Genomic DNA, 15238 nt, shown 5'->3' on the forward strand with positions numbered 1-15238 from the left:
CCAGCCTTATTTCTTTGGATTATTAATTAGCCCTATGTTATGTTCCCTACACATATCATTTTCATGTTGTAAACACTCACTATTTCAACCTTAACAGTGACAGCTGCCAAACAAAACCTCGACAGAGGTTTGAAAAGAACTAGTAGGAAAGTAGCAGTTGGCGAGCCAAAGTCACCAGTTTGTTTCAAAAGAACTTAATGTTTTTGACTTCTAAATGTAACACTTTGATGTCTCTACTAAGCTGGTGTTACTGATAAAGCTATAGGACATTTCAAAAAAAAAAGGATGTCATTCAACCGCAAAGCATATGAAAACGTTGACTTATGGGCTAGCCTGGCGGGTTCGACGAGTCTGACGTACTACTGTACTCGGTTAAAAGACATCTACTATAATGTACGTAAAATAAGCTGATTCAGTATATCCAACGTAATTTTCTCAAGGGCGTAAATTCGAATGAACCCCCTTCCGCCCCTCAGCTTTGCCCACTACCCACCACTCCTTTGTAATATTTGATATGATGTTCAATGAATATCTACTTTTTGTTTCAATGAATATCTACCTTTTGAAACTCTTTTTTTAACTTAAATGTAAAAGCTTGAACTACAACTATTTGCCACTGACAGTGATTCATGTTTCCCCCCAACTTTCTTCCACACAAAATTTGCAGTATTGAACTGCCTCATGCAATTATCAATTATCATAAATCATGAAAATTGGCCTGACTACCTACACCTTCCATCATACTCAACAGGCACAGATTTCTCATATTCTCTGCATATTTATATCTTAGTGAAGAGAACAGCCGCCAAGAAAAGCCAACAGCAGCTACTTTCTTTTCTATCCCAACAACTATTGCACATTTTTCCCTATGTTTTGCTAGTTCTCCAAAAGGCTATTTTGATATTGCTTTCAGATAATTTCTTCTCAGGAGATCTTATTCATAATCAAAATTGTTGAGCAACGTAAGGGAGGCGATATGGGACAGCACAAAGTGTTTGTATTGAGTCTCAGTTTCTTGGTTTTGCTGTGTTTTGGGCTTTACGGATGTGTAACAGTTGACGCAATCGGGGAAACTAAGTTTTTGACTTCTCAGGCTAACGTTGCCAATGTAGTACTAACAACAGGAGGTTATGGTAAAGGCGGTGGAGGTGGTGGGGGAGGTATAGGATATGGTGGCAATAACGGGGGAGGATGTGGTGGTGTAGGTGGCGGGATAGGAGGTGGCCGCGGTTTAGGCTATGGCTCTGGTGGTGGTGGTGGTGGTGGCAGTTTTGGTGGTGGAAATGGTAACTGTGGTGGGATGGGTGGGGGATCTGGCAGTGGCCAGGGTGGTCCATATGGTGGAGGAAGTGGTAATGGCGGTGGTTTTGGTGGAGGAAATGGTAATGGCGGTGGCTTTGGTGGAGGATTTGGTAATGGCGGTGGCTTTGGTGGAGGAAATGGTGGCGGCTTTGGTGGAGGAAATGGTGGCGGATATCCAGGTTATGGAGGTGGTGGTGGGCAGTCAAAGTTTCCACAAGTGGCTGAAGGGAGGAAGAACTAATAAGGAATATACTAGTGTTCTATTTAGAGATATCTCATGTAAAATAAGGACAATGTTTACTACTAAAGTTAGTTTACCTTTTAAACTATTGTAAGCAGCAAAGTAGGTCCAGAACCCAAAAGGGTATTACAATAAGTAAGAACCAAAGAGATTATTATTGACTTCATATAATGGATAGCCACTGAAATAAAGAGATCATTGTTTATCTAAATATATATTGTCGTTTTTATTCAGTGGAAATAACTATTTACATGTGCAAGGTAGATGCATAATCTGATAAGGAAACATTAGGGAGAACCAAGTAGTGTTATGAACCGCAAGGACCTCAAATTCTTGAAGCAGAAATTGCAGCACACCTGCTGGTGAGTTTGTCTCATTCTTTATCCTGAAAGGAACACATGAAAATACAAGTTTTATCTGCTGCAGCTACCAATTTCCTCAAACAGAACATTTTTTTTTTTTTTTTTTGTTAAGTATAATTACAGTTGGGATGAAATATGGTAACACTAGTCTATGTACTGATTCACAAAAAGGGCTACCAAAGTTAAACCTATTCCATATTACTAAAAAGAAAATTTGAAATGGGATGAAGCTATAGAAACTAATAAAAGTATATTTAATTTAAAGTTGTAAAAAGAACTGTTGCAAATCTAGAGAAGGAGGCAAATTGATAGATAACTATAGAAGATTCTTTTCTAAAGTTCAGTCTACTCTCTAGTCACAGATCAGAAGTTAAAAGTGCATCAGAGGCTCCAGGGCATTTACTCCTAACTTTTTCTCGGCCATATTTTTTAGCCACCCTTAAATTTTTCAGAATGTTAGCATCTTAACCCATGTCCAATCATTAGCCATGGCGGTTATCACTTCTATTAACCACATCCTCCGGTTCATCACCTTCATATATAACTCGACCAATCAGGGAAAGCCCTATATCCCCACCACTTTTGGCTCAAGTTCTATCCCTACCCCTTGTATGGCCATTATCTTGCAAAGCATATACATCCGTTTCAGATGGAAACTGAATTTTTGCTGGATCAAAGTTATCATCCTTTAGACCTACATAGTTTTTGCAATAAACTTGTCTTTAGGATCATGGTGGATAGTAAATTGGTTTTCTAGAACCTGGTCTCTCTTTTTTCTTCTCCAAATCAAGAACCAGTCCTCCTTTACTCTGATTTCGATGGAGACTTAATCATGAAACACCAAAAATATTAAGGGCCCAGCACCTTTACTAGCCCTAAAGTTAGGTTTGACATTTGGAATGACTAACACAACTAATATCATTGTCAATAATCTGCACAAAATTGAAAAGTGGTATAAAAGATGAATATAACAAAAGTATTCTTCCAGAGGAAACGAAAGAGATTTTGAGATCAGATACTCAAGCATATCCTACTTCCTAAACCAAGATACAAAAGCAAAAACAGGATCTCATGTTTTCTCTGAGGAACTTGTATGATTATGTTATCACTTATCAGCAATTCAACAGATATAAATGGATGGATTTGTGATGTGACAGCAAACAAGAATAATTATAACATTATTGGTTCCTACAATATTTCCCTTCTTTGAATGCTATGTACTGCTTTCCATTTCGCATTTATTGGTTGTGGTTACCGCTATCATTTCCGCATTCCCTTTTATTCAAACTGCTTTGAACTGCTTTACTCGAGGCGAGGATCTTTCGGAAACAACCCCTCTATCTCTGCGAGGTAGGGGTAAGATCTGCGTACACTTTATCCTCCCCAGACCCCACTTGTGGGATTTCACTGGGTATGTTGTTGTTGGTTCCTACATTTACCGAGAATTTAACAGATGAAGCCATTATAGATTAAAAGGACCCAATTTACTATAAGGCGTAGCGCCAGTCTACTGTATATTGGCTTAAGTACTGGATATAACTGGACGAAGTGATATGAATTGTGAGATCAGGCATAGTGTTCCAAAAGCCAACCACACTGATGTGATTTATAGCGATGAGTTTAAGACAAGAAAGCCTCAGCCCTCAAGTAGTGAGAATGTTAAGAAATGATATTGCAATTAAAGCCCCAGACATTAAATAAACTATTCCTAAAAGTTCCTCATAAACAAAAGGACAAATCTCAAAATATTGGACTAGGATTCTCCTAAAAGGATGTCCGAGTGAAGACTGAATGTTGATGTCTTGCAATAAAAAAACAAAACCTAACAAGGCAATTCAACTTTTAAGAACTGAAAGAATATTGTAGCAACGACAAGAAGATAACTCACAGAATCTGGCACTTAGCAGAAAATATTTATATTACCCAGATTAGTTTGTTCTCATCCTAGAAGTGAACAATTGCATAATTGAACTTGCAATTATCCAAGAAAAGTTCGGTATGTAGAGTGATTTTTTCTTTTTCTTTCTTATTTTTTGGCAACAAGAAAATAACAATAAAAGATCCTATATGACATTTAATATTTTCAGTTTTTCACTAGTTTTGAAGTTTAAATATTCAATCTAGAGAAGGTTTTAGGCCAATTTTCAACAGCATGAAACAAAGCTCCTTTGGATTCCTAAACAAGTAACAACACAACTAAATAGCTTCAGTAGTTCATCACTTTAACAAATTCTGCTGCACTATTGAAATGAGTTAGAAAAGATCCTGAATCACCTTTTCACCTCCAGGAAAATCATCTCCCTCTGCAGCACGGTTCACTTCCTGTGTCCTGTAGATACATGCCAAAGCTAGTGAGAAAGGCAAGATGAGCAAATATAATCAAAAGTCAAACGATGAACAGAACTTTAGGAGGACATAATGAGTAAAGTGAAATAGAAGTACCTTTCATCTTTGCTTATATCATTAAAAGAAACTGGGATGGAATCTGGATCTCCAGGCATTTTAGTTTCTGAAGACCCTACTTCACAATCATCCTGCAAGGTAAACCATTAGAAGTGACGTTTCAAGAAAATCAACGAGTAATATATCCAAAAAAAAAAAGTTTAGGGAAATATTTACAACCTTACTATGATGCGTCCATCGGGGAACATTGTCTGAAAGAAGCTTAATATACTGCTCCATAGCCACCTCCGGATTCATGCTTCCCATTTTTTGCCATGCATTCCTTGCACAATGGAATTATTGTCCTCCATCACTTACAGATAGCAGCTTTCATTCCTGTTGTATAACTAGCAATCAAACTACACCCGAAAGTAGTTTGAAGGTCCCTCCTTTACTGCTTATTGTATTTGTTACTCTAGGTATCTTATTCTAACACAATTTCTTATGACATAGAGGTACTCATTATCATACTCAGTTTTCCTGCCTCCGTCCTCTGAATTTCACTATGAAATTCAGGCTACAGAAATCTGTTCTAGTTTCTGGTCAAACTATTGTCTGGTAACCAGGACACAGGAGATTCAATGAAAAAAAAGAAGTAAAGAATAAATGCTACTCCTGTTGTTTCAATTTGTTTGTCTTACTTTCCTTTTTCGTTTGTTTAAAAAAGAATGCCTCTTTCCTAATTTGGCAAGTCTTTAATTTCAACATCCGCATGGCATGTTTAGGACCACAAGATTGAAGGACATTTTCGTACGTTATATTTATCTTTAGTTTAAATACACAAGATTCAAAAATCTTCTTTATTTTCTTAAACTCCATGCCAAGTCAAACTAAGACAAACAAATTGAAGGGGAAAACTACTATAGGCCAGAGCATCCAACGATTTCAAGGAATCCAATTGTGAATGATTGGACTCGAAGTCGGTAAAACTATAAGTGAGATGGTGATTTATCTTCCCCATTTTCAGCAGCATTCCTTATGTTTTCAAAAGTATATAGAAATGGTAGGCAATGGGAGTGAGTGAACTACCCGATAACATATTGATCTTTTCTTCTCCTACAAAAGGTTCTACTCATTCAATAATCATCAAAGTCAAGTTCACTTGATCAATGCAAGCATTCTCTATACAATTATTAATCTTTGATTTCAAGCAAATCAACACACATTTGATAAAATTATGCAATTGAATTAGAGTTCCAACAATTTGCTAAAGCTCATATTTTTCGGAGTAAAAGATCAATACCATTTGGCGCGAGCATAGACTTTCAATGCCATTGGTTGAGGTTCATGACAAGGCCCTTCCATAGCAATTTTCTGGAGTCCATACAACTGCACCATCGATTCACTCCCCAAATTCTCCTTCCCATTTCCCTCATCCACAAAGTTTACAGCTTTAACAAATTCCTCCTCCAATTCACTTCTCTCAATTCCTTCCCAATCATCATCACTATCTTCATCCATCACCTTTGTATCTGTCTCTTTACTCAACCCTTCTACTATCTCAACCACCTTATTTTCACCTAACTCAACTTCATCAACAACCAAATCATTCGTGATATCTTTCTCCTTAACAACAAGCAACTCATCAATCTTCTTAACTTCATCCATTTCCTCCAACAACCCAATTTTGCAAGACATAGCTGTATCCTCATGACCATCACATTGCTCGATCTCTTTGATGTTTTCAGGAGTCTTTACTCCCTTAAAGTCATCACCTTTCTCTAAAATACCCTCAATTTTTTTCTCAATCTTAACTTCAATATCCTTTTCCTCCAGCAACCCAATTTTTCCACACAAAAAGGCATCATCATGACCATCACTCACCTCCCTTTCACCACCACAATGCTCAATGACTCCAAGGTTTTCAGGAACCTTTTCCCCCTTAAAGTCATCACCTTTCTTTAAAATACCCTCAATATTTTTCTCATTTTTAACTTCATCCTTTTCCTCCTGCAACCCAATCTTTCCACACAAAAAAGCATCACCATGACCATCACTCACCTCCCTTTCACCACCACAATGCTCAATCAATCCAAGATTCTTAGGAATCTTTTCTCCCTTAAAGTCATCACCTATCTCTAAAATATCCTCAATTTTTTTCTCAATCTTCTTAACTTCATCATTTTCCTCCAGCAACCCAATTTTGCTAGACATGTCTCCATCATCATGACCATCACTCACTTCCCTTTCACCACCACAATGCTCAATCAAATCAAGATTTTCAAGAATCTTTTCTCCCTTAAAGTCATCATCTTTCTTTAAAATACCCTCACTTTTCTTCTCAAAAAACACCTCGTCCCCTAAAGCATTTTTAGACTGATCAACTACTCCTCCAACTTTATTTGGTTGCTGTGTTTCAATACAATCAACATTTCCAACAACTTCTTGTTCAACAAATTTGACTCTTTTCTTACTTTTTCTACTCTTAACAACCAACCCTTTTGTAATCTTGGTTTCCTCCACAACATATTTCTCTTTATGATCAATCTTTCCATCCTTTAACACTGCAGCAGAAACAAATTTCACAATTATGCAAGAAAATATAAGAGCTACCATAGCAGTAACAAAGAATTCTTGAAAAAGATTCATTTTTTTTTAAACTTTCCCAACTGATCAAAGATTGCTGAGATAATACTAATAATAATAATAAGATGAAGAAGAGTTCAACTTTCAAATGAATTTGAAAAGGATAAGAATGTTAGAAAAATGTGGGAAAGCATTAATGTTGTGGAATTTTTAAGCAATTTCCATGCTATAATATGGGGCAAGTTTAACAATCAGAAAGGGATATCTGTTCCTTAGAGTAAAGTATATTCGGATTTTTTTTTTTTGGTTCCTATAGTTGAAATTAATTACATTAGGAGTATTACTTTTTTGTTTCTTATCAATTGTTCCTCTATTGTTTTTTAGTGGGTCCCAAAACATGAGCATCTTTATTTAGGTGATTGATATGTTGAGACGGAAAAAGTGTAAATATGGCCCATCATAACACGTTTCTTCATGTGTTTTCGTCTATCTTATCGTCTTCTCCCATTTATGACGTGTCATATTTAAATCCAAATTTTTAGATTTATGTGAGTTTGCTAAAGAAAGTATTTCTCATATTTTGTTGGTAATGGAAAATATATTTTGAGAAATATTTATTACAAAAAAAATTAACTTTTTTTATGTCGGGGGTGGAGGAAGAGGTCTGATAAAAAACTAATGGTGTTTAGGGTTAGTGCCACTTCATCAAAGAAGTAGGACTATTAGTGCTCCGTGTGAAAGAATGTACTATTTTGAGTCTTAAAATAAAGATAATGTATGATTTTGGGACTTTTCTCAAAAATCTGACTATATGTCAGGTTCAATTTTCAATAGAGGCAGAATACTACTTTTAAATGATTTTTTTTATCTGTACAAGTCTTGGTGGATAGAGTTATCAGGCACCTATGTTGTTGGAAGATAACCGATACCTCGTGAAATTAATTGAAAGGTGCGTAAGTCGGATCGGACACTACAATTATAAAAAAATATATGTATATATTATTTGTTAACTTTTACCTTTATAAGTTAAACAAGTTTTTCTTTGCGATGGGATAATACTTTACCAAAGTTCGAATTTCGAATTTTCTGTTTCGTGAGAGTTTTGCTATCAATGCCAAGTACCCTTTTCTTTTCTTTTTTCCGAAAAGGGGTTTAAGCTGCTCTATGTGCGGACTGTGGTAAAAAATGTTGCTCATCAGAAATGCTTTCTGATAAATAATTTACTCTGAGATTTTTTTAAAAAAAATCAATTTTAAGTATTTTGTTAAATGTTATGGCAACTTATAATAATAGGAGAACGTTGAAGCTTATGTTAACAATAATGTTTGTATGTGAGCTGAAATAAGTGATACGGAGCAAAAATTTAGAATTTACACTGACGGCATATATAACTTAAACGCTTGTTTAAATTTTCTGGTTTCTATCACTAGTTTTTCCTTTTAATAATTGAACTTAATATTGGGGCGCAGCCAGGCGCGCAAGAGGATATATATTTATAGTACTTTTAATATATTTACTTTTAAATATTTTGAATTCATTTAATGAAAATTCAATCTCCGCCACTGTATCTGAGGAGATATTATTTGCTAACTAAATACATCATATTTGACTATTTAACTTGTCTTTCCTTTTTCTGACATATTTTTTTTAGTGTTTCTTTCCTTTTAAACATGCTTGCTGCCAAATAGGGGCTAAGGGGGATGTATGCTTGAAGTACGATTAGTTTTGGGTATTAGAACAAGTAATGAATTAAGAGGATAAAAGAGGTCCTCGAACAAGTTATTCCATCATATCTTATTCTAAGTATTGTTAATAAAGTTAATTTTAACAAGAAAAGCAAAGTACAATGTTCCTGCCAAACAATTGTTTCGTACGTAATGTTACTATACTTCCTTAACCTAATTTGTTATGTCTTGATTTTATTCTTTTCTTGGTTTTGTTTCCTTGTAGAATTGGAAACAAGTAGGCGTGACCGGGTTAGTTCGGATTTTTTAAAGACCAAATCAAACCAATTGCATTGGTTTTTTGAATCTATAAACCAAACCAAACCAACAAAAATTAGGTTTTTCAACCTCAGGTTTTATCGGTTTTTTGAGTTTTTTTCTGTAAAGTGTTCATACAAAACGTATAACTTGTACTTCAAATATTTCTTTAGTCCTAGTAAGATACGACTATCTAATTAAGATATTTATTAAGAAAATAACACAAAACGTGAGATGAGAAATGACATTGTACTAAAATATTCAATGAAAAAAATTAATGAAATTGCATAAAATAAAATGATCATAATCTAAAAGTACTAAGTCATGCTACAATAAATAGGGCTAATTATAAGACACGTAGAAAATGATCATAATCTAAAAGTAGTAAGTCATGCTAAAATAAGTACGGGTTCATCCTAATCATAACCAACTTATTATTCTAAAAATAAAATTACTGCAGTATATGGAAACAATTTTCAACGCTCCTCCTAAAAACAGTATAACATTTATATTAAGGGAGTACATTATAATTAATTGAATGTTAAATATGATGGATCATATATCATGAGGATCAAAATCAAAATTTACTCATAACTATGGGTCCAAATACTATTATCCCATTAGAAATTTGACGAGTCGTTACAGTATTAGTTTGAAGACTCTTAGTTATTTTTTTCAAGGGGAATATTTCTGGTAATATCTTCGATAGTAAGACAATTAGTGTTCTTGATTTCTTAAATGATATAAATAAATAAGCAAGGGTTCAAGTTGATCGTGATATGTAACTGAGTTTACTCAACTCGCCAAACACTCACTATTTGCTCATTCATACTTTATATTTTCTAGTTTTCACCTAATTATAGATTCTTTTAACTCAGTAACTTAACTCAGTAACTTTAACTTAGTCCATATCTTATTCGAGTTTTAACACAACCGGTTTAGATATCTCAATTTTATTAATAGCCCTCGACAAAGAGCACAATATATTCCTTAATGAAGAGTTTGAACAGGGTTTAAAAGCTTTAACACAAAGCTAAATGACACAATTAAATTATAACAGCTTCCTTAATTCTTTGCTTTGGCTTATTGACTTTTACTAGCAATGCTAACTTTGTACAACAAGCAACATAAGTTAATCAAGGCAGCATAGGTTACTTGGTCAAAAATCCAGATGTTCATTCCCCTTATTCTGGAACTTTACCCGGACATGGGGTCCAATTACCAAAAGTATTCAAGTTATATATACTGTAATGTTGTTTTATATCATTATTATGTTTGACCTATTATAAGTATATTCAAGCTATTGAATAAAATTTATTGTGTATATCATCAATGCGCAAAACTTAAACCCTTCCTAAGTACGATCTTCTTTGATCTTGTTTTTTCTCTTAAAATTTGGCCCTCAAGATTCTCTTTAGTTAATTGGAACTGGTGCAGCTCATTACAGACTTTAGTTGTCAAAGACAACATAATTAGTGCTAAAGAAGTAAGGTGTTAACAGACTCAACACATATGTTGATCATTACTTTGTCCTTTTTCTTTTTTCTCGACTCTCTTCACTTTGCTTAAAAAAACATGAGAATTGTCTATGTATGTTTTGGTAACCATTAAGCTTGTGACTTGCATTTATTGTCCAAATATACTCTGGAACAATGTCACATTTCTCTAAGTCAATCAGACCACTTTATATACAATTTTACATTTTGTTGTTTGAGCAGCAAACGGTGTTCTTCTTCTCGTACCTTTGAATTCAAAAGTATCAGCAGAGGACCCAGAAACTACTCGACCCCGTACATCTGTAACAGTGACAATATTATTGAAACAAGCAAAACGTTTTTTGAATTTTTCAACATTCTATTTATTCAGGGAATAAGTGATGATCCGAGGATTGAATTATGTAATGTACTTTATCTGTTGGGTTACGGGCGGACATCTTATTAGAAGTTTCTAATCTACCCTTGTGTGATTCCTGTTGAAGCAACCAACAATTGATCTCACTTACACTATTTATAATAGCTTTAATTTTCTATTCCTCCTAAACGAGCAAAGCAAATCTGTCTCCGCTTAAAAAAAGAAATAGATCATGGGTCTCTTCATCTAATTGCATATTGGGCAAGTTTATATTCATCTAGTATTTCAATTAGATCAGTGTAGAAAATATATGCCCAAACAAAAGTTAATGCTTCAGAGTTCCTAAATAATTTGATATGTCTAAAAATGAAAAGGAAAAAGAAGGAGCACATTCTAATGCCGATATGTACTGATGACTAATTTAACTTTAACATGTCTTTTTCTTTAGAAATAAAAAGATGGTTTAGCTTAGTAACTGGTGCTTACAATCATTTCATTTGGACATTCTCATTCACCTCACAGTAACCCATCTGGCAAGGAGGTCTTCAAAAGCAACTACACAAACCTTTTAGGTTAATTAGGAGTAGGACCTTAATTCTTTTCTATTTTCTTTTCTTTTTTCTTTCCCTTTTTCTTTATTCCTTCTATATTTATTGTCAAATCAAAAAAGCAAACACTATGATGTTCCCTTTAGTTTAGCAGAATAGCAAAAAATAATTATGCCTAAGTAACTAACAACTTCTCAGAGTTCACACTCCAAAGATTTGCATATTTTATTTTAAAATGACAATAACTTTCTCACAATTCACTAAGTTATTACATTGACATTAACATATTCTTTTTACTTGCAAGTCCATATATTCCCCCAGCATATGTAAATCGATTAACTCGAGGACGGTATACCCAATTATTAGTGAGCAAAAATCTAAGAAAAGAAAAAAAATGTCAATCCTGATATCGACCACGCCTAAGTGTGAGATACTTAGGCTGTTTAGAATATAATTAAGAAAATAGAAGTGTATGTGTTTAAACTTTTAGTTGAGATAGTCACACACTTCAACACTCATGTCGCGTAATACCTATCATATTGCTTCTGAATCAACGAAAGCCACTTTCAAAGAGTTAACATGTCACACCCTTTTATTTTTGCTGAATCGTCTGCAGAATCAAATTATATTCACAAGATAATAAATTATAGATCAGCTATCTCCTATACGTCCTCCTTGCTTTATATATGCTGGAGACATCGTCAATGCAATGAGTCATGTTACATGATGAGCCCTTTTAATCGGTCAAGGGCCAGTGGAAAAATGTTAATTTAAGTAAAAAAATTCATCTATAAATATTTAAATATTAACGTGTAAAATTGTTAGCAATGAAATTATATTACTACAAGAAGTCCAGAACTCATGATGAACACAAAGTCACAAGACGTAAACTGCTGATGGGGAGACACAATATAAGAGCATTACACTTTTAAGCAAATAATCTACTAGTCTAACACTCAATCTGTAGTCAACGAGCTTATCCTATTGAATCCTCGTGTATTTTTCATAAATGACATTATGACAATAGTACTCAAGCCTTGATTTCTTCCTTTTATGTGCAATGAAAGTCGTGTGATTAATTTTCTTCTGAATAAATAGAATAGAAACGCAGTTGAAAAAAAAAATTAAAAAAACTAAAGGAAACAAATGACATTTTTTTTAGCAGAGAAAAATACTTTTATTGTAATTTCTATCTGGGAGATTTGATCCAAATAGTTCCTCATCAGCTTTGTAGTAAAAAATGAATTTGAGGTGTATGTCACAAAGTTTAGTATTCAATAATTAATGACACAAAAGGCATTCTTGGAATGTTATAGAAATTTTGTTATGGAATTAAAATTAGAATAGAAGTCCTTGGAGTTTTTCTTTTCCTAAGGCCTTAGCCCTTATGCACTTCTATTTCCCTTTCCTGCAATATTTATAATCCAGCCTGTTAAGAAAAAGGAAATATGCAAGGTACAAATCGTCACAAACGGCACTAAATAGGATTATTTGCACCGTATGATCTTCTTGAGGCCACTTTTAAAATTTAATTCCTGTTTACTTAGTAGATTAACTTAAAAGGGTGGGTCAGCATAATCTAAATAGTAGCCTAAAAAAGGGTCAATTGTGCAAATGTCTTGACTCTTTGAGGTTCAGTTAAGTCTAATAAGACGAGATGATTCGCCTCTTCGATTGGGGTTGTAGATACATTTATGCTTTCGACTTGAACTATATACATTATTAAAGACTTTTAGAAAATCATGTTTATATTAGATTTATACCAATTATCAGAAAAAGGGTAGCACTCTATATCCACTAAATTCTTATTATCTGCTCCTTCTGGATTAAAAAAAAAAAGTCACTTAGTCATTTGCACACCCCCTTAAGAAAATACTAACTCCTAAACAAAAATAGATAATTTGACTAAACAACCTTTAATTAAATAGGCATTGAGATTTGATCATATAACACTTAATAGGGGCAAATCTAAAAAAACAAGATTAATTCTTTCTTGATTTGATAAGTGAATACTTTTTTTTACCTAAGAAAAAAGGCTAAGTGGACACTTCTTTTTTATCAAGAGGGAGTATATTTTATCCAGGCTCGAATAATTCGTCACAGCTATGAGGGATAAGTTATCCCATGTAGGTCGTTTGGTAGGAGGGATAAGTTATTTGGATGGGGTAAGATGAGATAACTTATCCCACCTTTTATCCCATATAGATGGGATTGGGACATTGGGTGGGATAACAAAGGAGTTATCTCACCAACCAAACATGGGATAATTCCCATCTAATGGGACTAATAATCCCATCCCATCCTATCCCTCCTACCAAACATCATTGTTCTCATAACGCGAAAAGGGAATATCTTGGTGGGCTCAGTAAAATTTTATCTGTGACCACAAAGCTTTCCTTTTTATGCATCATGAAAGCAACTGATTTTTGCGATGTCTCTGAAGATGGGCTTTTCAAAAGGAACTGATCCAGGACCAAAAGCTGGGCTGGCTTGATAAGAGCCCAAGCAAGCGTTGAGAAAAATCAAGTGTCATTTATTGCCTTGAAATTGACCTTCCACCAAAATGCATTACTACAAGTGGCCGAATGTTAGGACCCGTTTGGCCATAAGAACTACTCACTTTGATCAGGAATTTTTTTTCACTTTTTTCAAAATTTCAAGTTGTATTTAGAATTTGAAAAACAAGAAAAACTTATTTTTCACAATCAAAACCTTGTTGAAAAAGTACATTTCAACAAAAAAAAAAAAATACTATTTGCAAAAACTATGGCCAAACACAACTCCAACTCTAAAATTTCAAAAAAAAAGTAAAAAAGTTTTTGGTTTCTATGGTCAAACGCCTACTTAGTAGCGAAACTAGAATTTATTCAAGTGGTTAAAAAAAAAAAAACATATAGTATTATATATGGGATATGAACATGTGATCGACAATAATATTTGAACTTCCTTTGTCACTTTACTAATACTTTTTTCTTTTTTTTAAGTAGGGGTTTGCAAATACGATTTAATCGATAAACCGAACAGAAAAAATACTTGTGAACGATTTTTAAAAGGTTTTGTAATTTTTTTATTGGACTGTTGGTTCACTTTTCGATTTTAATTAATGATTAAACCGCTTACCCGATAACGTCATACTATTAAAATTACCTTGTTATCTTTAATTATATACCTAGCAGTGAGCAAACAACCATTTTAACTACTGGGTGGAATGTCAAAGTTTTAGCAAAGATTTGAGCTTTTCCAAGGGAAATGATATTGTTTGATCTAGCAAAGGGAAAAATTGTTTGGCAAAGCAAAAATGTTATTGCATCTGTTGAATCAGCTGTTTTACTTGATGATGGTAACTTTGTCCTGTTAAATAGGAATAAGAATGCTGTTTGACAGTGTTTTGAAAGTCCATCTGACACAATGATCACTGATCAGAGATCGCAAGTTGCTTTGCTTCTTTGTCACTGGATTGAGTTTGTCTGAGCTCTATTCTTGTATAGTTTTTCATCGAATCTTGTTTCAATTAAACAAGAGTCGAAGACATAGTTTAAACAAGATATTGTGTATATGAATAAATGAAAATACGAGGAAGGAAAAAAAAAATTAGAGAAATATTCTCTTATCGGTTAAACCGAAAATCAAACCGTTAAGAATTGCTAACCGATTAATCAAAAATTGATAACGAATATTTTATTGGTTCGGTTATTAGTCTAGCATGTTTACAAATAGATAATAGATAAACCAAATCGATAATATATCAAATTGGACTAAACCGACCAATAAGCACCTCTAATTTTAAGGAATTTCAATAGTTTATATGACAAAAAATTTGTTTAGACTATACATATACCGGATTATCTTATAACGAATCCTCTCTACTTCACCGCCAAATGGCTAAATAAGAAAAGAAAAGGTGACCATTTTCTTATTGCCTTGAGCTTCTAAACATGCAATTGGTTCACATGGAAGGCAGCAACCAAATTATTCTGGTTCAAA

At 33.8% G+C, this 15238-nt stretch overlaps 2 protein-coding genes across 3 annotated transcripts; one reads left to right on the plus strand and one right to left on the minus strand.

Annotated features, from left to right (window-relative positions):
* Positions 1-500: 500 nt before the first annotated feature.
* LOC132033458 (glycine-rich protein DOT1-like) lies at positions 501-1714 on the plus strand. The gene is made up of 2 exons (XM_059423435.1): positions 501-1400; positions 1437-1714. Exons 1-2 carry the CDS (start codon positions 977-979, stop codon positions 1541-1543), a joined length of 531 nt encoding a protein of 176 aa, XP_059279418.1. The 5' UTR covers positions 501-976; the 3' UTR covers positions 1544-1714.
* LOC132033456 (acyl-CoA-binding domain-containing protein 5-like) lies at positions 1680-7185 on the minus strand. Of its 2 annotated transcripts, XM_059423434.1 has the most exons (5): positions 5591-7181; positions 4528-4630; positions 4348-4439; positions 4180-4234; positions 1680-1928 (listed from the first exon to the last, which is right to left on the minus strand). In XM_059423434.1, the coding sequence occupies exons 1-5, from the start codon at positions 6934-6936 to the stop codon at positions 1917-1919; spliced, it is 1608 nt and encodes a 535-aa protein (XP_059279417.1). In that variant the 5' UTR covers positions 6937-7181; the 3' UTR covers positions 1680-1916. The 2 variants fall into 2 exon arrangements, 1 of the variants encoding a protein (XP_059279417.1); XR_009408741.1 differs by lacking the exons at positions 1680-1928; positions 4180-4234 and having other exon boundaries at positions 4395-4439; positions 4528-4683; positions 5591-7185.
* Between the last annotated feature and the right edge of the window lie 8053 nt (positions 7186-15238).

This window comes from Lycium ferocissimum, chromosome 10, assembly GCF_029784015.1.
Source record: "Lycium ferocissimum isolate CSIRO_LF1 chromosome 10, AGI_CSIRO_Lferr_CH_V1, whole genome shotgun sequence".
Lineage (NCBI taxonomy): Eukaryota > Viridiplantae > Streptophyta > Magnoliopsida > Solanales > Solanaceae > Lycium > Lycium ferocissimum.

Coding starts and splice junctions, on each gene's coding strand:
- LOC132033456 (XM_059423434.1), bottom strand. CDS start 6,936: ATGAATCTTTTTCAAGAATTCTTTGTTACTGCTATGGTAGCTCTTATA. Junction 4,440..4,527: donor GATGGACGCATCATAGTAAG/GTTGTAAATATT, acceptor TTTACCTTGCAG/GATGATTGTGAAGTAGGGTC. Junction 4,235..4,347: donor GATATAAGCAAAGATGAAAG/GTACTTCTATTT, acceptor ATGTATCTACAG/GACACAGGAAGTGAACCGTG.
- LOC132033458 (XM_059423435.1), top strand. CDS start 977: ATGGGACAGCACAAAGTGTTTGTATTGAGTCTCAGTTTCTTGGTTTTG. Junction 1,401..1,436: donor TGGTAATGGCGGTGGCTTTG/GTGGAGGATTTG, acceptor GCTTTGGTGGAG/GAAATGGTGGCGGCTTTGGT.